This window comes from Mus musculus, chromosome 7 (assembly GCF_000001635.26).
Source record: "Mus musculus strain C57BL/6J chromosome 7, GRCm38.p6 C57BL/6J".
Lineage (NCBI taxonomy): Eukaryota > Metazoa > Chordata > Mammalia > Rodentia > Muridae > Mus > Mus musculus.
Window position 1 is genome coordinate 126,007,420 of NC_000073.6, and position 25,921 is coordinate 126,033,340.

The following is a 25,921-nucleotide window of genomic DNA, read 5'->3' on the forward strand; positions in this document are numbered from 1 at the left end:
GCACAAGTTTCCCACGTCTCTGAATTGTGCTATTTTCTCCAATTTTGAAAAGGTTTAAACAAATAAATAATAGCTCAGCAAAATGTATTCTATCCATACCAAAAAAAAAAAATTTTAAGCTGGTTTCATAAGAGCGAGCCAGAGGGTTGGTACAGTCCACAGAGGTTCACTGTATATTTCAGAGCATCTGAAGTAACTGCTGGAGGAGCTGAGAATGCTAATTACCCAATTTGATAATTACACGTTACAGCCACACGCCAAAGTCTGATGCCCCGTAAATAAGTACAAATATTGTGTCAATTTTAAAAGCTCATTATTTGGTGATCAAAAGAAATGAATTAGGGGGCTGGCGAGGTGGATAAGTGGTAAAGTGACTGCGGCACCAACAGAAAGGCCTGAGAGCAACTCCAGCACCCGCTCAAAGAGCCTGGCTTGGTGGCACACACCGGTGACCCCAGGGGGGACGATAAGAGGTCCTTGCAGCTCAGCTAGGCTACTGAATCCAATCCAGAAAACCCAGGTTCGATGACCCTGTCTCCAAAAGAAAGAAGATTTAAAAAAAAAACTGTGAAAACACACGTGCATATGTACACATCTGCCTGTCACACACATGTGCACCATGCATAGAGAGAGAAAGAGAGACAGAGACAGAGAGAGGGGAGGGAGAGGGAGGAGAAGGAGAGGGTGGGAGGAGAGAGAGAGGTGGAGGGGGAGAGGGGGAGAGGGAGGGAGGATGGGAGAGAGAGAGTGAGAGAGAGAGTGAGAGAGAGAGAGAGAGAGAGAGAGAGAGAGAGAGAGAGAGAGAGGATAACTCTTGAAAAACCCCTTAGAAGTGAACGCAACCACAGAGGCCACAATTCTACAATGACTGCTGTCTAGTTTGGGGGCCAACTGAGGAGGGACAGGTGCTGAGTGACAAAGATGCACTACACCAGGTGGCAGTGGGCACACAGCTCTGAACCTATTGCTAAAGTGGACACTTTCCATGGGCCAATTCCCCAGGAGGACAACAAAATTGCAGTAAAACTATCATCACAGTGACTTAAAACAGGCTGGGGTGTGACTAGACATGAGCGCGTTGGCTTGGCAAGCTCAAGGCTCCTCTGTCCCCAGCGCCACAAACAATAGAAGCTAGTGAGAGGATTGGACAGCCTCCACTCAAATCCACAAACAGGGGGTAGACAAGGGTCAGAGGCTACCAGGCAGAAGCAGCCCAGAGAAGCCCTGCCTCCAGCCTATCACATTGGCTGCTCCAGGCAAGCAGGGCCAGGACAGCCCAGGCTGGGAAGCCAGAGGAACCTTAGTGGTATCCACTGCCACCCAGCTGGCCCCAGAGCACCAGGCTAGGTGGACTCTGGCCTCCAAGGACCTCCACTTGGAGGCTGTCTGGAGCTCAAGGTTCCAGGAACTGCAGGCACGGGTCCCTCCCTGATCCACACGGCCACAAAGCCTATTGGGCATCTATGCCACATTCAAGCATTGCAATGCCTCTGGGGAACCCGGCAGATGGTTGCCGATGACAAGGCTGTGGGAGGCAGCAGATGGGATGCAGCAAGAGCAGGGGGGCTTTGGATTCCCTCAGCTGCTCCAACACGTGGACCCTGACAGCTGTCCGCTTCAAGGCAGGGGCCTCCCAGGCTGTGGGAACACACAGCGAGCAACCCAAAGAATGTCTAGAGCCCAAGAAGCAAACAAGGGGCCAGAACTGTAGGTGGGGTGGCATTTCCAACCGGGCAAAAGTGGCACAAAGCCAAATAGGACCTGCCATGATGCTGTGTGTCATTAGGCTCCCCGATCAACCTCTCTGAGTCAACTGTCTTACAGCTCTGACATACACCAGAGCTAAGTTATGACGTCAGAGAGCTAGGGTGGGGGAGGGGGGATGAAAGGAAGGCTGTGGAAGTGCCTGGGGTGTATGGGACTCTTGCCACCCTCAGTGGAGTAGCTGAATATTAGTTGAATAGACAGAAACACAAGTTAGCTCATGACTGGAGGGGGGAGGCTAGGGGGGAAGGGCAGGGGGAGGGGGAACTGATGAGCAGGGGAATAGAACGAAATATTCAACCAGATATTTGTTGACCTACTCTTGCATGGATCATCTCATTTTGGGTCTCAGAACCCCACAAGCTGTGATGTGACCCTCGCCTTACAGAAGGGACATTGAGCCATAATTGGTGGGTAGCTTGTCTGGTGCTCTGCGGACACTGAGGCACAGCCGGAATGTGAACCCAGACCCCATGCTCTTTAGCATGGTCCTCGGATGCTGCGGAATTAAACCCCAGCTCTGACACTGCGTGGCCCTGTTCTAGCTCGGTAAGCCTCAACTTCCCCGCTCGGGGAAACAAGAGAAACCAAAACACCTCTGCGGGCTCTGATGAGGCGTCAATAGAATCGCATGCCTGCAGGGGACTGGCATGCAGACGGTGCCCATTCCATGTCTTCTGTGTGCCAGGGCTGAGGGAGGGCGCAGCAAGGGGGACCCCATTTCTTAGAGATTGTATACAGAAGGAAGATTTACTACACAGAGCAGGTGGCAGCCCAGAGCTCCATCAACGGCCTCAGCTCCTGGCCTGGAAAATGGCAGCTGAGACCAGACCCCCGCCTCAGCTTTCTGTTTGGTGGGACAAACTCCCAGGGGAGTCATCTGAAATGGGGAAAGGTTTACCACAGCTTACAGCTTCAGAGGTGTCATGGGATTTTTCAGAGGTGACATGAACGAATCTCTGTTCACTCCAGATAGACTTCCCAGTGAGAGACTAAAGAAAGACTCCCACCCAAATCCAGCCTGGTGAGGCAGTGAGGTTGCTGAGGTCACTTAATGAGGTAGGTAACTCACAGAAGCTTCACCCCGACAGATGCCACCCTTCAGTTGTTCCTGTTTGCACAGACTGCAGGAGCAGTCCTGAGAGCTTCGTCTTTTTGAGACGTCTCCTTGGGTTTGTGAGGTTTGCTTCCTGAGCCTGAAAGAAGTGTTTTAGCTTGGAGGACATGGCTGCGACCGGCTTCAGTCTCTTGGCTACTTGCTTTGTGCCTGTGAACGACAGAAGTGGCTTCCTTCCCGGTGGGCAGAAAGCAGAGAGGGGGGGAAGGGTCCTGGTGTCCCCTTCTGAGGCACATCCCAAACAACCTAACTTGCCCTCACCAGGCCCTGTCCCTGGAGCTCCTTCTGTCTCTGAGACGTGCCCCAAGCTTAAAGAAGAGCCTTTGGCATGTGGCCACTCGGGAGTCATCTAAGATCTCACCCTGGCGTCTTCCTTCCCTGGCAGGATGGGAACAGGAGTTGGTCCCTTTTTTGAAGCAGCAGGCAGAGCAAGGAGGAACCAATGTAAGACACAGGAGGCAGAGGACTGGGGAGTCACCAGAGCCCCTGAACTCCCACCCCTCCCCCAGCAGCCCCTCCTGGCACACCCTCACCTGGCCCTTCTTGCCCGGCTCACCTCCCTGACCCAGTTTGCCCAGAATTCTCTTCACTCTAGTAGTTCCCCCTGGAACAGGAGACATGCTGATGACAGAGAACTCCACGGCCCCTGCCAATCAAACAAGATGTCTCCTCCTCTTCCCCAGCCTGGTACAGAGACAGCCTCAACATTTCTAAGTTAGCTGTAGGGGTCAGGTGGGTCTAACATTTACTACAACAGGAGAAAGCTGGTGCATGTATGTGTGTGTAGTGTGTGTGTGTGTGTGTGTGTGTGTGTGTGTGTGTGTGTGTGTGGTATGGTAGGGTATGTGTGGGTATGGTGTTTATGTGTGTGGTATGATGTGTTTGTGTGTGTTGTGTGGTATGGTGTGGGGGGGGGTGGTATGGGAGTATGTGTGTGTGATGTGTGGTAGTGGTGGTGGTGGTGGTGGTGGTGGTGGTGGTGGTGGTGTGTGTGTGTGTGTGTGTGTGTGTGTGTGTGTGTGGTATGGTATGGGGATATGTGTGTGTGATGTGTGGTGGTGGTGGTGGTGGTGGTGTGTGTGTGTGTGTGTGTGTGTGTGTGTGTGGTATGGTATGGGAAAGAAAGGTTTATCTTGGCCCATGTTTTGTTGGAAGTCCATCATGGTGAGAAAGGCAGTGATGGAAGTGGGAGACAGGATGGGTAGGACAGTGAGATAGGTGGGAGGAGGGGGAAGCAAGTGATTAAGAAGGCAACTAGTGGGAAGAGGGAGGCAGGAGGGGGAGAGGGAGCTAGGTAGGAGTGGAATGCAGGGTTCAGAGTTGAAAGTAGCCTGTCACATTTCATCTTTTGTCAGGACATAGGGAGATTAAAAAGTGTTCCTCTCATTTTCCACCTTAGCTGGGCCAACATTTGGAGCTATTTCAATCTGGGTGACTTTGATCCATTTTTTTTTTTTTAGCTTCTCTCAAACTCCCCAAAACAACCAACATTTTGTCTCTGAAGTGATTTCAAGCCCAGTGAATGGGAGAGAAATTATTATTGAGCTTTTCGGATTATGGTTGACATAGTCAGCTAGCTGCGTTTGAGGCTAGCCTGAGCTGTATAATGAATGGGACCCTGCCTCAAAAAAAAAAAAGAGAGAAAAATGATCCATATTGAACACAGATTGGCTTTTTCATATTATTGCCTTAACAAGGCAGACCAGCAGCTATTTCTATATCATTTACATAGTATCTGCATTTCATTTGCATTGCACCTGGTAGTATAGGCTATCTGCAACATAGTATGTACTACACAGGCACTATGAAAGAGTACATAGTACCAAGCACATGGCAGATGCTGGACACAAATATAGTATCATTTATGTAAACGATGGGACAGGTGCAGATTTGGGGAGGAAGTGAGGTCATGAGACGTGTGGCCTGGAGGGGGCTTTGGGAGCATGGTCCATCTTTCCCTCTGTGTATGCTCTGTCAGTTAACCCTGACAGAAGTGTTGCCTGCAAAGGCTCAAAACGGCAGGGTCAAGAATCGGGGAATTGAGCCTTCCACACTAAATGCTGATATAAACCCTGCCTCTTTGTAGTTATGTCAAGTATTTGTTACAATGTCAGTGAACTAACACACGGGCTAAGATCTGGTTACAAGTGTCAGCACATCCCACGCTCAGCACTGAGCTGCAGGGTAGACTTGCAGGCAAAAGTTCTCTTTAACTAAAGCTATGGATTCTGGTGCAGGATGCACACTACCCAATCCTGTGCCAAGCCTGTAGACCCCAGAGCCGCACGGCGATTTCTCAGCAGAGTGTGCTGAGCCCACAGAGCCACTTAGAAATTTAAATCACCACTGTTTCTGCTCAACAGGCTTCTCAGCACAGAGAAAGTATTTCCAATTATAGAACATGAAAGCCGGTCACTGGTCAGGGTTAATACAACCCTGTGCGAGAGAACGAGCAGGCAAAGCTACCCAGATCCCTAATTACCTGGAAAGGTAATCCTGTGTAATTGGAATTGGAGCAGCTAAAGTAATCATTAGATGTTGTGATCTGAGAGTCGTCCTCCCCCCAGGCTGAGGGGCTTCACACTAGTCCATAATTAGAGATGCTGAACTCCAGGAAAGAAAGGCAGGATCAGAGAGGGCCAGGGTGTGGGGGTTCAGGCTGGTGGCCCTGAGGCTCAGCAGCTGGAAGAGTGGTGGGGTGCGCAGGACACTGATCCAAAGTCCTCAACAATAGGGAGGGAGACAGCACTGACCACAGACTAATGTGTAACCTTGAACAAGCACGAATGCCTCTCTGAGTCTTTCTTCCTTCCATTGTTCAGCTCTTCACCAGGGTCTCCTGCGAACCTGCCACCGTCTCCATACTAACAACACAGTCTGTGTTCACAGGCCATTCATCCCACAGAGCTATTTTTTCCTGCTGCCCTAAGGTCAGACAAGAAACCACTTCTTCTAGACCCTTCCTGCATCAGCCACCCCTCCCTCACTTATGCTCCTGAAGGTCTCTGCCCACAGACTGTGGCTCTGACACTTTGTTCCCTCTAGCTCAGTGGTTCTCAGCCTTCCTAATGAAGCCTTCCTTTGATACAGGTCCTCATGTTGTGGTGACCTCCAGCCATAAAGTTATTTTTGTTCTCATGTTGTGGTGGCCTCCAACCATAAAGTTATTTTTGTTGCTACTTCATAGCTATAATTTTACTACTGTTATGAATTGTAATGTAAATATCTGGTATACAGATGGTCTTAGGCCACCCCTGTCAAAGGGTTGTTTGACCCCCACCCCCACCAAAGGCATCGTGACCCTCGGGTTGAGAATTGCTGCTCCAGACGGTGGGCTGCTAGAAACATGGCTGGGGAATTCTCCTCAATACTCAGCTCCACACAGAGGGGCAATTGCAGGACCAGGTTAGGTGACACAGGATGGGACAGGCTGCTCCTGAGCAAGGCAACAGTGTGTCTACTTTAGTGGGTAAACTGGCACCAGGTTAGCTGGCTCTGCTGTGTGTTTGTCTTAAGACAGGCTCTAGATCCATGGCTGGCCTGGAATTTACTATGGAGCCCAAGTGGCGGTACGGAGGACTGCTGGACAGCGGTGGCCCTAGGGTGATGCCAATAGCAGTTTGGGCCCCTATGGAGTCGGTTCCACCCTCTCCCAAGTATGTTGTCATCTCCACACACCCCATACGTCTACAAGATAATCACTAAACTGCAGTAAATTAAGTAAGCAGAAGAATTGCGCACTATATGATTCAGGGCAGAGCAGTTGAGAGGCTGAAAACCGACTCAGCCAAAGCCTGGATCAGCTCAGAGCTGCTTCACAGCCCTGAGAGGCAAAACCAGCAGCTTATGACATTGTTTCTCACAGATTTCTACCTGGTACCCTTCAAAATTCCTGGCTCACTGACTGCAGCACAACGATGGAAACAGGTTGAAGTAGCTCAGCCACACAGGCTGGAGCAGACAACTGCTACAGAGGTTAGATCCAGGTCCTGAACTAAAGGTATCTTCCAGCATCTCTGCCTAAGGCCCCTTTCCCTCTCCCCTTCTCATTCAACAAACCTTTTACTAACCCTTGCTGTGTCGATATATTTTGCACTCTAGTGCAGTAGAGGACAAGACATCGCATGTTCTCAGGGAGAACAATGGTTCCAATACAGTGTGATTGATGCTCACAGGACACATCACTATAGACAGACATCTTGGTGAGGTTCAGGGATGGCCTTTCAAAATGGGCCATGTCTATGAAGGGTTTGAAGTATGAATAGAAGTTTGTAAGGCATGAGAAGATGCTGGAGGGTTAGGGAAACAGATGTTAGAAGAGAGATGGGGCTACAGCCATTAGGATGGAAGGTAGAGAGGCAGGTTTCCAGGGCTGCCTGCTGGCCTCTCACCTGCACACTCTGTGTGTCAGGGTTCAGCCTCACAATGTTGCTGCAAGCAGTTGTCAGATGTTCACGTTCATTGGCCTCTTCTAGAGTATTCTGTGGCTGCAGAATGGATTTTAAGCTGTGCAGCCTGGAATGCAGGCAGCCAGCTGAGATGACACTGTGAAATCAGGAGAGGGTGAGGTTCAAGGTCCTTTAGAGGCGAGAGGTGTGCTTGTCGTGGAATTGGACCTGGAAAAGGAAAAGTTGCAGAAGGCTAACTCCCAGGCCTGGGGGATGGGCAGGGAAGATGTTCCTTCGAAGGACTAGCTGTGTGTGCAGATTGGAGGACTCCCAGGGAGGTGGCCAACTGGCAGCAAGGGGCAGACTAGAACACAGGAGAAGTTGCAGGGCCCAGGAAGCCACCATTCTTGGCTCATGCCTTGCTCTTAAAGAAGAGGCACACCTGTCATCCCAGTATTCTAGAGGCTGAGGTCGTAAGTTCAAGGCTAGCCTGGGCTACTTAGTGAGACTCTGTTTAAAAAAATAACAATAAACAAAGAATTTAAAACTTTATTTGCTGGGCAGTGGTGACAGACACCTTTAATCCCAACACTGGAGACACAGAGGCAGGCAGATCTCTGTGAATTTAAGGCCAACTTGATCTACAGGGGTACACAGAGAAACCTTGTCTCATAAAAACAAGAAACAAACAAAAAAAACCATATATTTAAGGAAAATATACAGGATAAGAAAAATACAGAGGTTAAAACTAAAATAAGCCAAAGAGCTTGGAAAAGAGTACAGCCCAGGATTGTTCAAAGGCCACATCCAAAAGAAAGGAGGCCTCATGTCCATGAAAGAAAAACAAGAGCCTGGGAACAGGACTCAGACAACAAACCACTTGGCCATACGATCATCCGAATGTGATGGAGAAGCGGTCTCAGTCAATCATGCTCTCCCTTTTGGGAAGTTCCTAAAGATATTTTCCCAGTGCAGAAGGCAACAGAAAGACAATGGCCTTGAGACCCAAGAAACTGAGAACCAATAAGAAGAAGGGAACAAATTCCAAGATAATGTTCAAGGGGATTCCATAATAACAGCCCTAAATATATAGCTTTTAATAGGTGGTGGCACTCATCTTTAATCCCACCACTGGGCGGGGGGGTGGGGGGGACAGACTGAGGTCTGCCTGGGCTACAGAGTGAGTTCCAGACAGCCAGGGCTACACAAAAACCCATATTGGGGTAAAAAGAAAGAAAGGAAGGGGAGGAGTAAGGGAGGGAGGGAGGGAGGGAGGGAGGGAGGGAGGGAGGGAGGGAGGGAGGGAGGGAGGGAGGAAGGAAGGAAATGGCTGGAGAACAAAAGGCTCCACAGACTGTTAGTGGGGGAGGGTTGAAAATACACACACACACACACACACACACACACACACACATACCCCGTCACACCTTGGCCAACAGCTTGGCCTCCATTCCTGTTGGCTCCATCTTCATGACTGCTGTGGATTCGTCATGACTGCTGTGAATTCAAAGCATCACATGGCCTTTTCTGATTCTCAAGAAAGAGATTTCCCCCAGTGTTTTACAGCGGAGTGGATTTTTCATTCTTACTTCAGAGCCCGCTGCTACTCAGTAGCTGTTTCCTTAGCTCCTACTCTGGGGACAGTATTCTAGGCCAGCCTCACCCCCACCCCCTGCACCTCCTGTGCCTGCCCAGGCTGCATAAATAAGCGCTCAAGACACGTCTGTCAGAAAAGTCTGTGTGACTGTAACAGACACGCAAGGGACCCCACTGGTGAGTGGTGAGTGGTGAGGGACTGCATAGTTATCCCCACCAAATGTCAGGCCACCTCAGGGGAAACTGAGGTCCTGACAATAACCAGGAGAAATGTTAAGAAACAAATGAACAAGTCTCACACACTCACAACCTGGTCAAAGTCATGTTGGCACCAGCAGCCACCACCATCTTGTATCTGTGCACCCCCAAGTTTGGGGGGATTCTGTTGGCAACCTGCTGCATTCTAGCCTCCTTGTGGGTGGCACACTTTTTGCCCCACTAATGTTGGCCCTGGCCCTAAATCTCGCTTTGACCAATGACAAGTCATTGGGCCTGACACAGCAAAGACCTCATGCGTGCCCACCTAGTGAGCCTCTCTTCCCCGTGCTTCTGTCATTGCTGTCAGAGGCTCCTCCACCTGGCCCCTGAATGCATCCATGAGCAGCAGGCTTAAGACCAGCCTGCATCCTTGGAATCAAGTCAGCCTATATCACAGAATGCTCAGCCTTCCCTCCAGGCACACGAGCAACCGAGTGGCAGATCGGCGTGTTACCCAGCACTGCTATAGATATTGGTGACTGCTACACCAGCTTTCAAGATATTATTTAGCTGCTCAGGGTGACTGGTAAGACACTTTTGTCCCTGTGAATAGTAACCGAGGTGATAAGACAGAGGGAAACTGGAGGGCAGAGGGAAAGGCAGAAATAAGGGAATTCATGTCTATTTTCAGAATGGAGTTGGTAACACATAGGGGGTAGAGAGTGGTAGGGGTCAGCTCAGGCATCTTCAGTCGGCTCCCTCCATAGTGAGGCCTGCCACACAGACCCCTGTCAGAGAGCAGGTCACGGTCAGTCACTAAAAGATCAGAGGGAGTGTGTTGGCCTTAGTGGGAGAGAGATGTGTGCAGCATCCCAAGGGTTAACTACGATACAGGACACTCCAAGTGCAAAAGCAACTCAGACTGGGCATTCAGCTGCATAAATGAAGTCTACATGTGACAGAATAGTCTATAGATATTCACAAAAGAAAGACAGAACTTAGATGCAACTCAGGGGTAGAAACTGTGCTTGAACTGTGGACTACGTCTTGGTTCACCCATAGCACAGAAGGAAAAGGAGGAAGGAGGAGAGAAGAGGGAGGAGGGAGAAGAAGGGTAAGCAGTAAGTCACTGGTACCGATAAGAAAAGGAATTCATGATTCCACCTATGTAAGATGCCTGGGCATCTCCACCCACAAGTATGCATGTGCACATGGTTGCAAACACTGATAAAGCAACGCAGTATTAGTGGCCGACAAAGGGGATCTTGTAGAGTCCTCTGTCTCTAGAATATGCACTTTGGTGTTACTAAAACTTTCCTAAATGTGTATAACTGTGAGAGTCCTGGAAGAACAGTAGTCCAGGGAACAGCACATGCAAAGGCCCTGGGGCACACACATCAGCTCGGCTGACCCAGGGCCCAGCAAATATTCTGGAGTTGGAGTGTGGTGAGGAAGGGGAGGTGGCAGGAGATGGCATTCAGGGTAGAGGGCCAGGTCACACAAGGCCTATGAGGCCATAGCAACAACAATGAGTTTACCCAAGTAAGATGTGGCCCACAGGAAGGTTAAACAAGGGGATCCTGTTAAGTGATTTATGTTTCAAAAAGAAAAAAGCATTCTAAGTTAGATGTGAGTCCAGCACACAGGAGTTTGAGACAGGAGGATGTTGAGTTTGAGGTTAGCCTGGACTATAACAAGATAAAACATTACAACACACACACACATGCTAGAAGATAGCTCAGCAGTTAAGGGCACTGACTGCTCTTCCAGAGGGCAGGTTTGGTTCCCAGCGCCCCCATGGAGGCTCATAATTGTCCAGTCTCAGGAGATCCCATGCCCTCTTCTGGCCTCCTCAGGCACAAAGCTCACATATGGTGTAAAAACATATGGTGTACACGCAAGCAAAACACCCATACACATAAAATAAATAAGTAATTAATTAAAAAAAAAACATTCTGACACTGGGATATGGCTCACTGGTGAGTACCTGCCCAACATGTTGGAGGATCTGGGTCACCCCATCATAATTAGGTGAGGAGTAAGATCATGGTGGCCACCAAACGGCTCAGTAGCTGATAATTTGTCACAGAAACATGAAAATGTCTAGACTAAGGCAGGGAGGGAAGTGCTGGCCTGAACCCCCTCAGAGGCCATGGAGCAGGGTCCTCAGGCTCCCCACAACCCCTTAGATCTCCCTTGTCAGCAGAGAAACAGTCATCTGAGAACCAGGTTCAATAGAGACATGAAGAGCTGGAGCTCAAAGTCAGCCCAGCCTACAGGAGACCCTGTCTCAAGAAACAAACAGGCCAGCAAAATGACTCTCATAGGGGTTGCCACCAGCCCCAATGATGTGAATTCAACCTCCATGACACACATGGTGGAAGCGAGAATTATCTCCCACAAATTACCCTCTGACCCTCCAGACATGCATACAAACACACACACAATATGGAAAGGTAAGCATTTTTTTTTAAAAGAAAAGAAAAGAACAAGGAAAGAGCTGGGTTCTAATCTCATCTCCTAACTATACTACGCTGATTTCCTTACCCGAGAGAGGAGTCATGTGACTGTGTGTAAAGAACAGAGCCCAGAGAACAGTGCAGTGAGGCTCATTGCACGCGCGCGCGCATGTGTGTGTGTGTGTGTGTGTGTGTGTGTGCGCATGTGTGTGTGTGCATGTTTGTGTGTGTGCGTGTGTGTGTGTGTGTGTGTGCATGTTTGCGTGTGTGCGTGTGTGTGTTTGTGTGTGTGTAGGAAGGGGGTTTTCTGTTACATTGGCAGACCAGAAAGACCCCAGAAAGGATTCAGAAACTGGTGTAGCCACCAGAATGAACACGCCGTCAGGACAGAAATGCTCAATGCAGACCCCCAGGGGTGGAATGGTTCATTCTCCGCTTTGCTTTGCACTCCTGTTTGAAGTGAAGAATCAAGTTCAGAGGGAAGCTGGGGTTTAATTAACTTGACCTAAAGGCACCTGGGGCCTCAGGGGGCTGGGGGGAGGGGGTGCATCTAGGAGAGCCGTGCAGCTGCCACAAACCAGCAGGGCAACACAGAGTTAAAGCCAGGGACTTTGAGAGGCAGCAGGGACAGAAAAGCCTTCTATCACTAGGTAACAAAGCCCGACACACAGCCTTCTCATAAACATTTTGATATATGCCATCTGACGGTCCTCGGCGCGGCCACCAAGCCCTAAAAGTCAAACTGCACCACCAGTAAAATAGATGACGTTCACTCTTGGGGGCCCTCAGTCCCCATAAAGAAAGCAAGGGAGGTTTGAGCCCTCTAGAAGAGAACAGCCAACCTGCCCACACTGTACACAGACACATGCTACTTATAGAGGGCACCACATGGAAACACCATTGCCGGTGTGCCCCGGGGCACAACCACCAGTACACATGGGTGTTCTGGTGCCTACATGCTCACACTGAATGTATCTGCAGAACTCACCCACCATGCTAAGGAAACGTGCACATAGAATCCTGCTCAGGCAAGCCTACACTGGACTCAAGGTCCTGTCTTAAAAGCCCAGCTCTGAAATTTGGGTGATATAATCTCTCTGGGATGTTTCCCCATCATCAGTGCAGAGGGACAGACCCTTCATCAGGAGGTCGATAGCGGTCTTGGCTGACAACGCTGGACCCTGACAATTAGTATCCAAGCCCCTGGCAACCACCATTCCCGTCTGTGAGAGATGCTGGCTTGCCACAGCGATTCCTACTAATCTCTGGTTGAAGACAGACACAGATCCTGCTGGCTCAACCAAGTGCCTCAGGATCAGACATGTGCACAAACAGGAAATGTCTCCAGGGAACCTGAAGAGGCAGAGGAAACAGTCTCTCCCTGCAGCTGGACACTCGCTCCTTCCTGCCTACAGAAGGGCACTGAGTTTCTTGTCCCTTGTCCCTCAGTCTCCCCAAGGTGGCTTGCTGGAACTTTCTAAGGTAATGACAGGTCTATGAGGTAGGACCATGACCCAGCCAAGGCACTCTTCCTCCACTGGCCTCCTCACTTTGTCCTCTGCACCCAGAGACAGACAGTGCTATGTGACAGGAAGCCTCATAGGTACAAGAGAGAAACCCCAGGCTCTGACAAGCCACCAGGGTAGGGCAGGTCCCCAGGGAGGGCAGAGCTAACTACTTACCTTTCTCTGACGCTGGAGCCAGGTCAATGAAGCTGCGACATTTCTCACCTGGGGAAAGAAAAAAAAAGGTTTCAGAGTGAGAAAACACAACTTCCCAGTTTGCCTGTCCCCCTCCAAGAGACCCAGAAGTAACACTGCCCCCAACCTGACCCACAAGGCATCTTCCTTAGCTGTGATTCCAAGCAGCCCTGTTTTATGCCAGGAGCTTGGGGTCGGGGGGGACCAGCTCCCATCCCTGGCCAAGTCAGAGGCCTGAGCTCCTCTGCCTTCTGTCCTGCCTTTCCTTCTAACCTCCACCCCTACCAGGCTGTGCCTCCTATTCTCTTCTGTCCTTTCTGTATGCTGACCACATGAAGCGCACACACTGATCATGTGAAGCACAAGTGTGTATGCACACACACACACACACACACACACACACACACACACCTTTGATATCTCATTTTAAAAAAAAGTGGACCCAGGGAGACACTGGCCTGTCCAGGCTCTCCACACCCTTTCTGACTCCGTCACTCTCGTCTGTCTGGAGCCTCCATAGTCCTCAGACAATGTTCCCTGAAGTTCTTCTAGCTCCTGAGCTTCCTGGAAGCCACATGACAATGACAAGGCCAGGAATGCAGTGGTGGCAGAGGGGATAAGGAAGGCAAGGCCTGGTCACATTGGGTCTTGAACGTCCTTCCAGAAATTTCTCTCTTCTCTAATTTGTGTCACTCCTGCCCCCAATGCATCAGGCCACACACAGGCAGGTAGACACCATGGCCGTGGCTCAGGCAGGCTTGCTTTCACCCCTGTGCTTTGCACTGGGAGGCTCGACCCTTAGCTCCCTTTACAGATGAAGACCACGAGGCTCTGAGATGCTGAGCCACAAGCCTGGGTCAAACAGCCAAACAGCGCTGCTGAGATTATCATCAACATTATAAAGAGAGATGTGTTGACAAGCAAGAACATTCTGGAAGGGAGCGATAAGAAGAAAGGGCTGGCCTGGTGGCAGAGCAACAAGCAGGCATAAGGACCTGGGCTCAAGTTCAATGACACTGCCCCTCGAGAAGGAAAATTGAATTTTTTTGTTAGATTTTGAGTAAATTGTTTTAAACTTTCTTTAATGATATATTTCCCCCAAAGCTGTAGGGAGGTAAGTGGGATGTTCAAACTCAGGCCAGACCTGCAGCATACAGATTAGATCCCAGGTTCTTTGTTTGTTTCATGACCTCCTTCCTACATAGAAAAGAAAACTAAGGACGGAAATCATGTCACCCAGCTATAGTGACAGATGCCTGTAGTCCCAGCAGGAGGCTGAGGTAGGAAGATCATGACTCTGAAGACAGCCCAAGCTGCACAGTGAGACCCTAACTAGGATGCTCCCTCCTAGTTATACATCCTAGTTAGGATTAATACTGCTATGATTAACACCATGACCAAAAACAGCCTGGGGAGGAAAGGGTTTATCACATTTGCCCTTCCATATCATATTCCACCATCAAAAGCTGTCAGAGCAGGAACTCAAGCAGGGCGGGAACCTGGAGGCAGGAGCTGGTGTAAAGCCACGGAGGTGTGCTGCTTACTGGCTTGCTGCCCTTGGCTTTCTCAGCCTGCTTATAGAACCTAGGACCATCAGCTCAGGGGTGGCACCAATTACGATGGGCTGGATGCTCCAACATTAAACACTGTAGTGGTTTAAATACGAATGTCCCCCAAAGGCCCACAGGGAGTGACACTATTAGGAAATGTGGCCTTGTTGGAGGAGGTATGTCACTGGGAGGTGAGCTTTGAGGTTTCAGAAGCTCAAGCCAGGCCTAGTGGCTAATTGTCCTTTCCTGCTGCCTGAGGATCCAGATATAGAGCTCTCAGATCCCTCTCCAGCCCCATGTCTGCCTGCACACCACCATGCTTCCCGTTATGATGATAATGGACTAAACCTCTGAACTGTAAGCCAGCCCCAGTTAAATATAAGAGTTGCTGTGGTCATGGGGTCTCTTCACATCAATAAAACCCTAATACAATCACTAATCAAGAAAACGTAGGCTTATCTACAGCACAGTCTTATGGAGGCACTTTCTCAATTGAAGTTCCCTCCTCTCAGATGACTCTAGCTTGTATCCAGTTGACATGAAACTAGCCAGCACAGTCTGAAAATGTTGTATTTTACAACCTTATTGGTATAAAGATGAGTGTGTTAAGCATCAAGCACTTTACCCATTTCAGAGTTTAACCTTTTTTCCTGATTTTAAAAGAAATTAAAACATCTGCATGGCCTATGAGAATGTGGTGGCCCTTGGTTCTCCCCTGGTTCTGAAGAGGGCAGGCTCCCAGCACCAGCTCTGGTTCCAGTTCCAGGACATATTTAAGGATTACACACCAGGGGTTTGCTGTCTCTTCCCTTTAAACAATGTTTGCTGAAGGTATAATTCATGTGGCCCGGGATTCACTGTTTTAAGGCAAGTTAACATTTTCCCATGTACCCCAGTACTGTCACAAGTCTCGGCAACAATCCCCATGATTGAGTTTATACATTTTCATTGTCCCAAAAAGAAACCCTGTACCTATGAGAAGCCCACCCCCTTCTCCACCCCTCCCATCCCTAGGCTATGACAAGTCTATTTTCTGCCTCCAGTTGTGGCCTTCTGTGACTGGCTTCTCTCTCTCTCTCTCTCTCTCTCTCTCTCTCTCTCTCTCTCTCTCTCTCTCTCTCTCTCTTTCAGTATCATGGCTCTAAGATGTCTGCAGTATACAGTATATCACCACTCCAATGATTTTTTTTGTTTGGTTTTTTTTTTTTTTTCAGTATAAAGAATCACATCTCTTTATTTTGCTTTCTGCAGCTTCAGTGACATGTGGTCAGCCACAGTCTCAAAGTAATAAATGGAAAATTCTACAAATAAAAAACTCACCCCACACCTCATCCCTTTGAGTGATGAAGTCACACATCTACAGTGTCTCTTGTCTGTTCCTCTGTAGCCTCTTTGCTATCTGATGAGCATCATGGTGTCACAATGATTGTATCTGGGTGACCCTCATGTTACTCAACGAGAGCCCCAAGTGTAAGATTAAAGGTGCAGAAGATGTGGAGGGACAGATAGCTCACGGACTGTGGGCAGTGCTTCAGGGCCAGGAGGGAGACTGGCTCACATGTGGCCATGCTCTGTGGGAGGGTCCCAGCTCCACTGTGTCTTGGACCACATGCCCTGAAGATACGGCAGATAGCGCTGGTGCTGCACTTCAGCAATCCACTCTCTGTTCGTGGTATTCAGATGTGTGTCCCTTCTGAGGACATTTGCCAGTGTTCATGGACAAGTTTTTTCAGACACGTTCTTGTTTCTCTGGGGCATTCTCTGGGAATAAAAATGTGGGTCATGACCTCCTAAGCAGCTGGGCCATCCTTCCTCCCACCCACAGTGGTAAAATCTAAAATTTCCCAACTTGAAGTTATCTGAACTACTGAGAGATACCTAAATAGATATAAAGAAGCAGATTCTAGGTATAGAAAGATAGATGACACATACATAGCTGATATATGGATGGCAGACCAATAGGTGATAGGTATAGATAAGTGATAGATATATGATAGATACATACATGATAGAAGCATATGATGTAATAAAGAGCTCACACTATAATGAAGACCCACTTATTGCATATTCATCCTGCGTGGTTTGAGATGATACCTAAGAAGGCTTGCCTAACTTGTCTCATGGTGATTCACCTCTTCAGTCTCTTGTACCTTTCACACTGAGCTAGGATTGACCTCATGTCTGTGTATGAAGGGGTCTGCTTGGGCATACGGGTTCCCAGCCATACCTGTACCCCTCCTGAAGATGGCTTCTCAACACTGGGTCCTCTCTTTCACAGTGTCAGTTCAGGCTTCACCTCACCGCCCCCCCCCCCCGTTTGTATGCAGCTTCTCTATGAGACTGCCATTATTACAGCCCCATATTGTCTATGTAGCTTTGTAGCATGTTTTGAAACTAGAAATTCTGGGTTTAGAACTTGTTTTGACTATTCTAGGTTTCTGGTATTTTCTTGTGAATTTTAGGACCAACTTCTTGGCTTCTGCAGAAAAGCTCAGGATTGGGTTGAACCTGGAGAGCGCCTGGGGCAGAGGAACCAGCTCAATGAGATCTCCTCGGTCTTCTTAGGTCAACCTGCATTTCTTTCAACACTCTGTAGTTTTAAGGACTAGGCTTTGTGTTCTTTTGTTACATTTTCCACCCATTTCACCAGCTCACAATTGTTAACGGAACTGTTCCCTTTGTCCCACATTTGGGTAATTTGTTGCTGGCATCCGTAAATATGATTGCTTTTGGATGTAGACGCTACGTGCTGCTGTCACACTGAACTTATGCACCAGTCTGGTGATTCTTACTGCGTTCCAGGATTTATTGTTCAAAATACAGGCTCGTGTCATGTCCAAGAAGAGACAGTTGTGTTCCATTTTTATAATCCCTATCTCCTTCATTTCTTTTTGTGACCACCTACAGTAAAGTGTTGACTAGAAACAGCAGGGGTGGGCACCCTCATCCTGTCCCTGGTCTTACGGGGAGGGCTCGTCTCATTCCATTAAGTTTCTGTCAGCTGTGGGTTTTTGACCCTTGTAGTTTGATGCTTTTGGGTTTTGTCTGTAGTGGTTTGAATGAGATGCCCGCCCCACCCCACCCTCACCATGGTTGCAGGCATTTGAATATTTGGTCTTTAGTTGGTGGCACTGTTCGGATTGTGCACTGGGTAGTTTTATGTCAATTTAACACAAGCTAGAGTCATTTGAGAGATGGGAAACATTGAGAAAATGTCTCCGTAAGATTGGACTGTATGCAAGTTAGTAGGGTATTTTCTTGATTAGTGATTGACATGGAAGGACCCAGTCAATTGTGGGTGGATCCATCCCTGGGCTAAGGATTCTGAGGTCTGAAAGAAAGCATGGTTGAGCAAGCCATGGAGATCAAGCCAGTAAGCAGCACCCTCCATGGCCTGCACACCAGCTCCTGCCTCCAGGTTCCTGTCCTGTTTGAGTTCCTGTCCTGACTTCCCTCAGTGATGGATAGTGGTGTGGAAATATAAACCAAAGAAATTCTTTCCTCCCCAAGATGCTTTTGGTCATGGTGTTCCATAACAGCAATAGTTCCCCTACTAAGACAGGTAGGCTTAGGAGACATGCTCTTGCTGGAGGAAGTATGGGCGACAGAATTGGACCTGTTACCAGATCATTCTCTGCTTTCTGCTTGTGGTTTAAAGAGTGAGCTTCCGCCCCAGCTGCCATGTCTGCCACTTGCCGCCATGCCTCCTGGCCATCCTGGACTCTTATCCCTGTGCAACTACATGCCCAAATAAGCTCTCTCGTCTACAAATTGCATTGCTCACGGTATTCTACCACAGTAACAGAAAAGTAACCATCACCCTGCCTTTTGTCTGTTTGATGCTGTCCCTTCGTGTTTGCGAAGTGGTTTCACGAGAAGCCACTTGCATTCCTTTTCACCGGGAACAACCACCAAGAATCCCTACTTTAGTAACAAGCCAAAGCTCTGAACGTTCTGTAACTTACCCAAGACCACAGAGCCAGCAGGTAATGGGGTACAGCCTAGGACCACAGACTCTGATCTCCAGGCCCTGAAATAACCCAGCCCTCTCTTTTCGTTGCTATGCCAGTTTCCTACGGTGCCAGCTGCTGCTGCTGTGTCTTGCAGCTGGATCCTGTAAAGAATCCCCCTGGGAACTTAACTCTAAACAGTTAGGGAAATAGACATGGGGATAAATAAATGGCACTCGCACTTTTGTTTCTGTTTCACAAAGCTAAAGAGATGTTTGAGCTGATATGGCCATGCACTGCTTTTGCAGGGTAAAGCTGACATTTAAGGAGAAATCGTAGAGGTGACATGAGGAAAACAGGACACTTCAACAACCGGTCTAACGCTAATATCTGAACAGGAGAGATGCTTATCCCCCACCAATAGAGATTAATCACTAGACATTAATGGGGAGATGCTGCCTGGCGCCATATTGATTTGCTGCATTTACAAGTGGCCCTTACGGCACTAGCATCAATGTGTCAGGTATTATTAAGTTGATACGTTTAATTAAAGGGTTATGATGCATATAAAACCAAAGACAAGTGCACTGACCCTTTCATCACGAACATACAGATGAGCCTAAGGCCAGACCCAAGTACTGTCAAGCTACTGCCACCTGATGGCAGTGTTCTTTCTCAGACCATGAACTGGAGAGGATAGGAAGGGTCCTGAATCATTAGATTTAAGAGGTCTCCATTAGGGAAAGGGCCCCACACAGAGACTGATTTCACGGGTCTAAACCCCTCAGATGATTCAAATGTGCACTAGAGGGTGTCAATCACCCTCCAACTTGACCTTCTAAGACAGAGAAGACAGCACCTGTCCCCAGGAAGGACAATCCTAAAAGTCCCACAGTGTCCCCAGTGCTCCACAAGAGAGTGATATGGCCCTGCTTCAGTGGAAGATATCTGTGCTGGGGTGACAGGGAGTGAATGCCAGAGGATGCCAGTTTGAGCCTTCTAAGCAGCACCTAGAAGAACAGCAGGGCACCTGGGGAGTACTTGCCTAGGAAAGACACCTAACTCCCGTAGGAATCTGGTATTCCAATAGGAAGAAGAATGGGAGGGTGTCCCAGACCTTATGGAACTGTTGTGTGACTTGGAGTCTGAGAGGGGTCCTCAGCTGCGAGAGGATGGCTTGCTTGCCCCCCCCCCCACCAGTGGTCATTGTGTCTAAAGAAATAGATGCATAGACTCTTGAATCCCAGAAGTGATGGGGCGTGTTCACTCCCACAAACTTAGAGGATGCCCTCCTTACCAGGGCAGTGGCCCTCAGAGACTCACAAGTGGGACTCAGCACACAGCCTGAATCAGTCACCCACTCAAGATGTCAGTGGTCTCTGGTAACTGAAGAGAGCCTATGGGAATGGGTAGTTAGGCAATTTGTTGTCTGGTTGAGAGAGAATTGACATGCCTGCCATCTGGGTCACTGGGGCCTGGCAGGAAACAGATGGTGCCATCCCAGGGGTGTACTGTGGCTATTTATAGAATTATAGACAGGGTGAAGACCTAGCAACCAGAAGGTCGTCACTGCCCAGAGTCTGGAGGAACAGAATGGGGGCAAATCTACAAGTCTTGTTTGTTTGTTTATTTGTTTGTTTATTACCCTAGCTGTCCACAGAATGCACTGGTCCACAGAACTTTAGCGGTGACTGTGTGTAGACAGTATCTGAAATAGCCTGGAGATTGCACACCTAACCCCACACATAGTTTGTTCTCTCTCTCTCTCTCTCTCTCTCTCTCTCTCTCTCCCTATCTCTCTCTTTCTGTCTCTCTCTCTCTCCTTCTTCTCCCTCCCTGTCTCTCCCCTGCCCCCTGCTTTCTCTCAAGAATCAAAATCAAAGTCAATATACTAAGCTACCTAGAAGTGCTTAATTCTGAGTCCTAAAAAATACTTTTCCTTCCCTGCCTACCTACACTTATCACAGGAGTATTCACAAGTGTAGAGTTCTAGGACCAGACATGGCACCCAGGAAGAGTTGAACTGGGAAGGGAGGTGGGTGGAGGGGCATGTGATGGAGTTCTGCTCTGCCATAAAGAATGAAAATATTCAGGAAAATTGATAAAGCTGGAAATCTTCATGTTAAATAAAAATCAGTACCACAAAGACAAAAATTGTGTGTTTCCTTTCATGCAAAGTCTAGAGTTGACAGGAAGAAAGAGAACAGAAGAGACAGCTCTGTGGGTAAAGGAGCTTGAGCATAAATAAGCCTGCAGGCCAGAGTTGAATTCTCAGGACCCATAGATGGTAGAAAGAGAGAACTGACTCCATAGGGCTGTCCCTGACCTCCACACATGCACTGTGTAGACTCTACACATGCACTAATACCCATACACATCGCGCACACACACACACACACACACACACACACGTTAATGATGAATAATAATAATAAATTTTAAAACATGAAAATAGAATGTGGGAAGGAGGAGGGGAGTTGAAAGTGGCCAAAGCATGCAACATGCATATGAACATATCATAGCAATGCCCCCTCCTGTAGAACACACAATGATAAATACAAGCAACTGCCCCCGAGGTGAGCAACATCAGTGCTTCATACCCAATGCAGCTATATTCCCCCAAACTTTACTGAAGGCCTACTATGTGCCTGGTATGGTTCTTGGTTCTGGTTACAGAGCAATGAGCCAGGAAGGCAAAACCCAGGCCTCACACAACCTCTGTTCTGACAGCAAAGCATCTTGGGGCATCAGCCACCCTAGAGCCCTCTCATCAGAGAAAGGTACCCTGGCTCTTCTAAACAAGACAGCATCCGCCTGGACGTCAGCTGGATTCAGCAACCAACAAAGCTTCATGGACACAAGAATCTAGTTCACTGCTGTATCCTCACTGCCTGGAACATTCAAGGCGGGTGAGGACATGACTGCAAGAAACAAAGACCCCCTTCCCAGCCTTTTCAAGAAGTCTACAGAGAAATGCTCTGAAGGACGGGCAGCCAGCATACCAGCAAGCACGTGGAAGGGGAGATGGGAATGGGACGCGTCTGGTGGACTTAAGAGGGAAGAGAACACAAGAAAGTATGTTGACACTACAGGGCCAGTGGTGGCGCTGAGGGCAGCATACTTTGTCACCAAGCAGAGGTCTGAACACTCTGAGATCACCTTAGACACTGTATCTTCTATATATGTGGATTTTAGTTCTAGCTTTTTGAGACAGCTCATTGTATATTGCCAGGCTAACCTCATGATCTTCTTGGTTCCGTGAGTGCAGGGATCACAAGTATGCACTTGGTACCAACCCAACAGACACTATGTCTTTGAGTACCAACTTTTACTCTATAGGTTGTCACCTACCATTTGACCCTTTGTTCGGGATAGTTTTGTGTCAGCCAAGTAAGAGTCATTGGAGAAGAAGGAAGCTCAATTAAGGAAATGCCCCCACCAGATTGGCTCTTAAGGCAAGCCTGCTGTGCTTCTTGATTTATTATTGATGCTGTAGGGCCACACTCAATGTAGGCAGTGCCACTCCGGGGCTAGTAGTCCCAGATGTATAAGAAAGCAGGCTGAGCCAGCCATGAGGAGTAAGCCAATACCCCATATTCCCCTGTGGTCTCTGTGTCAGCCCCCACCTCCAGAATGCTGCCCTGCTTGAGTTCCTGCACTGACTTCCCAGTGATGGGCTGGGATGTGGGAAAAGCTGATATAAAGCCTTGCCTCCCCAAGAAGCTCTGGTCACGGCGTTATATCACAGCAATAGAAACCCAATGCTTAACACTCTATGCTTGGTCCTGTCTACTCAAACCTTTACCCTCTCTAGTCTATACAGCAGGATCTTCTCCAGTCTTCAAGATCCAGCTCAAGTGCCCTCCACCTCTGTCACAGGACTCTTCCTTGCTCACCAACCGTCTGCCCCATCACAGAGCCTCACCTCCCACTCTGAAGGTCCATGCCTTATAATTATTTTATATCTGCTCCCTACTCACACCCAGGGAGCCGGTCCAGACAGGAAGGGAGGCTCCTGGGAATCCAGTGAGAACACCATTGGCCAGGGCAAAGCTCAGCTAGCCTTCACTCACTCCCAACCCATTGCTGCATGGTTGTTTTGAAACAAACTCTCAACACTGAGTCAAAAGTCATCTTATAAAGACTCTCAATAAGACAAAAGGAAGCCCATGGCTTCCTGGACCCCAAGGTTCTACTCCCCCAAGGCTGCTGGCTTTCTGCACCCAGACCTCCCTCCCTGCTAGGACCCCCTGGTCTGCTGTCCTCAGAGGCATGGCTGGAGGACTGGACTCAGAAGTTGCTTTTCATGAAGTGGCTTCAGCTTTCAGTAGACCCATCCTTACTCAGATCCCAGGGAGCCAGAGGAGGGTCCCAGAAATCACCAGCTGAGGGAAAAGCTGGCTTATTTTGACTTTTGACTTCACATCCAGGCCAGGTTCCAGGTCACCCAATAGGCTCCTCCTTCAGTCTAGGTCTCACTGAGAAAGAGGCACTGTGGACTATGAGAGAAGGCAGGGTGAACAGGGTCAACGGGAGGCTGGGCAGATCAAGCTCCCTAAAAGGAGGCTTGTGTGGTTGTGAGTTCAAATCCCATCTCAGCCACCCGTTAAGCCAGAGACACCAGACAAATAACGCTTTTCAGGTCATTCGGTTGGAGAGTTTCTTCTCCAGTGAAGGGTGAACAGTCAAGCCTTCTATTCTGACATAAGGTCTATATGAGGGAATGGGTATAAACCTGCCTCTTAGCTAGGTTTAAATCAGGAAGACCTGCAAAGGCATTGGCTCCACCCTCCTTTCCATTACTCTCTGCTTGAAAGGAAGTACTCTAAGGAAAGTGAGGTCTGGATTCATGTTTATTGTCTACTTCTGCCTATCTGTGCAACTTTGGTATGTTGGTCCACCTCTCTGATCCTTTTCCTTGACTGCCAAGGGGAAATTATCTAAATACGATGGCCTCCTCCTAAGCACGGGCTATACATATCAAGATCTCCAGTGGATGCCTAAAAACTACAGAGTCCCAGGTCCTGTAGATACTGTGTGCTCTCTAAGGCACGGTGAGAATGTAGTAACAGTTTTCTGAGTCTGGTCTTTCTCTTTCTCTCCTGAGTGGTATGCTGTGATGGTCTCTCTGTAAAGGATGACCAATGGGAGGGGATATTAGACACCACAGATATGCCAGACAAACCGATGATTCGCATCTGAGGTGGGACAGAGGGCACTGGACCCCATCTTGGTACCCAGAATGCCTCACAACTTAAAACTTATGAATTACTTATTTCTGGGATTCCCTGTTTATTGCTTTTATTATATCTGGCCACTGATTGACAAAACCACAGAAAGTGAATCCATGGGTTAAATAGGAATCAATATACTCCTTCTTTAGGTTTGTGGAAGGATTGAAATAGTAGAGTGCAAAGCACCTGCCATGGGTTTGGCGCCACACATCAGAGCTATCGTTTCCTCTTTCCCCGGGTTTCAGGTAAAAAAGCGTTACTCCTACAAGGAGAGCCCTGAGCATCCCTGAAAGCCAGAGCAGGAAGCTGTGATTCTGCGTGCTCAGCAGGAGCAGGGTGGGAATCTGGCAGAGCCACAAGCAGAAACAAGGAAAGAGGCCAGAGACAGATGCCTAGTGCTGGCAGAGATACAAGGATGCTGCGGATTGGCCAAGTTGCCCTTGGCATGAAAACACAGAAGCTCAGGTCTAGAGCTTGATCGGTGAGAGAGGGGAATGTGGGGAGCCCCCAGCCGTGGCTGAGCCTGGGGATTGTGATTCCGTTCGACACCCCAGCAGATGGTGAAGCTGAGATTTCTGCAATAAGGGTGGGAAGAGACTGAAATAGGCAGGAGGTGGAGGGCAGTGTAACCTTTGCCTCACAAAGCCGGCTAACAAACTTTGCATTTGCTAGCATGGAGAGATTTGCTAGCATGGTCTGGTCTGGTCTGGTCTGGTCTGGTCTGGTCTGGTCTGGTCTGGTCTGGTCTGGTCTGATCTGGTCTGATCTGGTCTGGTCTGGTCTGGTCTGGTTAAGAAGTGTATCACTATGTAATGCCTGGTCTGGTCTGGTCTGGTCTAGCCTGGCCTGGCCTGGTCTGGTCTGGTTTAGTCTAGTTTGGTTAAGAAGAGTATCACTATGTAATACAGAGGCTTCAACTCACTGTGTAACCCAGGCCATCTCATGAGTGCTATAAGAACATAAGCGCACCCCATCCCCTGTTCTGCACCACACGGTGTGCACACTCTTTGTATCAAGCTCTTTTCCAGTTTCTTTACACATGCAGCTCATCGGCACAACAGCCCTAAAGAAGAAACTGAGGCATGAGAAGCTTGGGTCTAACATCACACAGCCACAGGCAGTGTGGCACAGAGCCTTTGTTCTGGCTACTACCCTGCACTGTCTCTTAGCAGAGTTGGCAGGATCTAGAGAAACCCATTTGTCCTGTGGGAAGTCTCCAAACAGGACTCCACAAATAGCCAGAAGAACCTGTAGTTTCCCAGAAGAGAGCCAGCTGCAGGCTGGCCCCGAGTTGGACTCTGGTCCTGAGTTGGGCCCCACAAAGAGCCAGAGCCTTGGACATGCATGCAGGTACCTTTTCCTATAGCAGGTAATTTCAGTTTGCAGGGAGAATAGAAAATATCAGAGTCTGGTCCCCGGTAAATGCACCAATAGGAGACAATGGGCAGGGGTGAAAGCCGCACACTGGCCAATTGGAAGGAACAGAGCTGGGGGCTGGGTCCAGAGCAGACCAGCAGGCCCTGCAGGGAGCTTCTCCTCACACACCAGGCTGGCAGCAGAGCCTTGGCAAGCACTTCTTGGAGTTCTCTGGAGGCCTCAGCCAGTTGAACTGACAGGGCAGCAGATGGCACACACTTATTCGCTGATGATATTTCGATTTATTTATCTCTTACAGATGGTGTCAGGCCTTGATTCCTGGCAGGAGTCCAGAGTTGGGACATTTTTCTGGAGATAATGGTCTCTACAAGTGGAGGGCAGACTGGAGACAGAGCCCCTGCCAGCACCCTGACTGGCACCACCGTGGCCTCCAGACACCTTTGCCCTGGCATTTGAGGAACTGTGGGTAAACCAAGGAGACAGATTAATTCTACAAGATTCCAGACTCACAGAACCTAAATTCTTATTCATGGTTGACATTCTAGCTGGGCGTGGTGGTGCATACCTTCCATCCCAAGACCAAAGGAT

The 25,921-nt window shown here is 48.8% G+C and overlaps 1 protein-coding gene across 4 annotated transcripts in view; it reads right to left on the reverse strand.

Moving 5' to 3' along the window:
- Gsg1l (GSG1-like) overlaps nucleotides 1–25,921 on the reverse strand; it is a 204,346-nt gene that overhangs the window by 129,008 nt on the left and 49,417 nt on the right. For all 4 annotated transcript variants that reach the window (XM_030242625.1, XM_030242626.1, NM_001358885.1 and 1 more), the window contains one exon: nucleotides 13,205–13,252. Coding sequence is in view for 2 of the 4 variants with exons in the window: in NM_001358885.1 (NP_001345814.1) it covers nucleotides 13,205–13,252 (48 nt within the window). In the remaining 2 variants the exon portion in view is untranslated. The remainder of the gene's footprint in view (nucleotides 1–13,204; nucleotides 13,253–25,921) is intronic.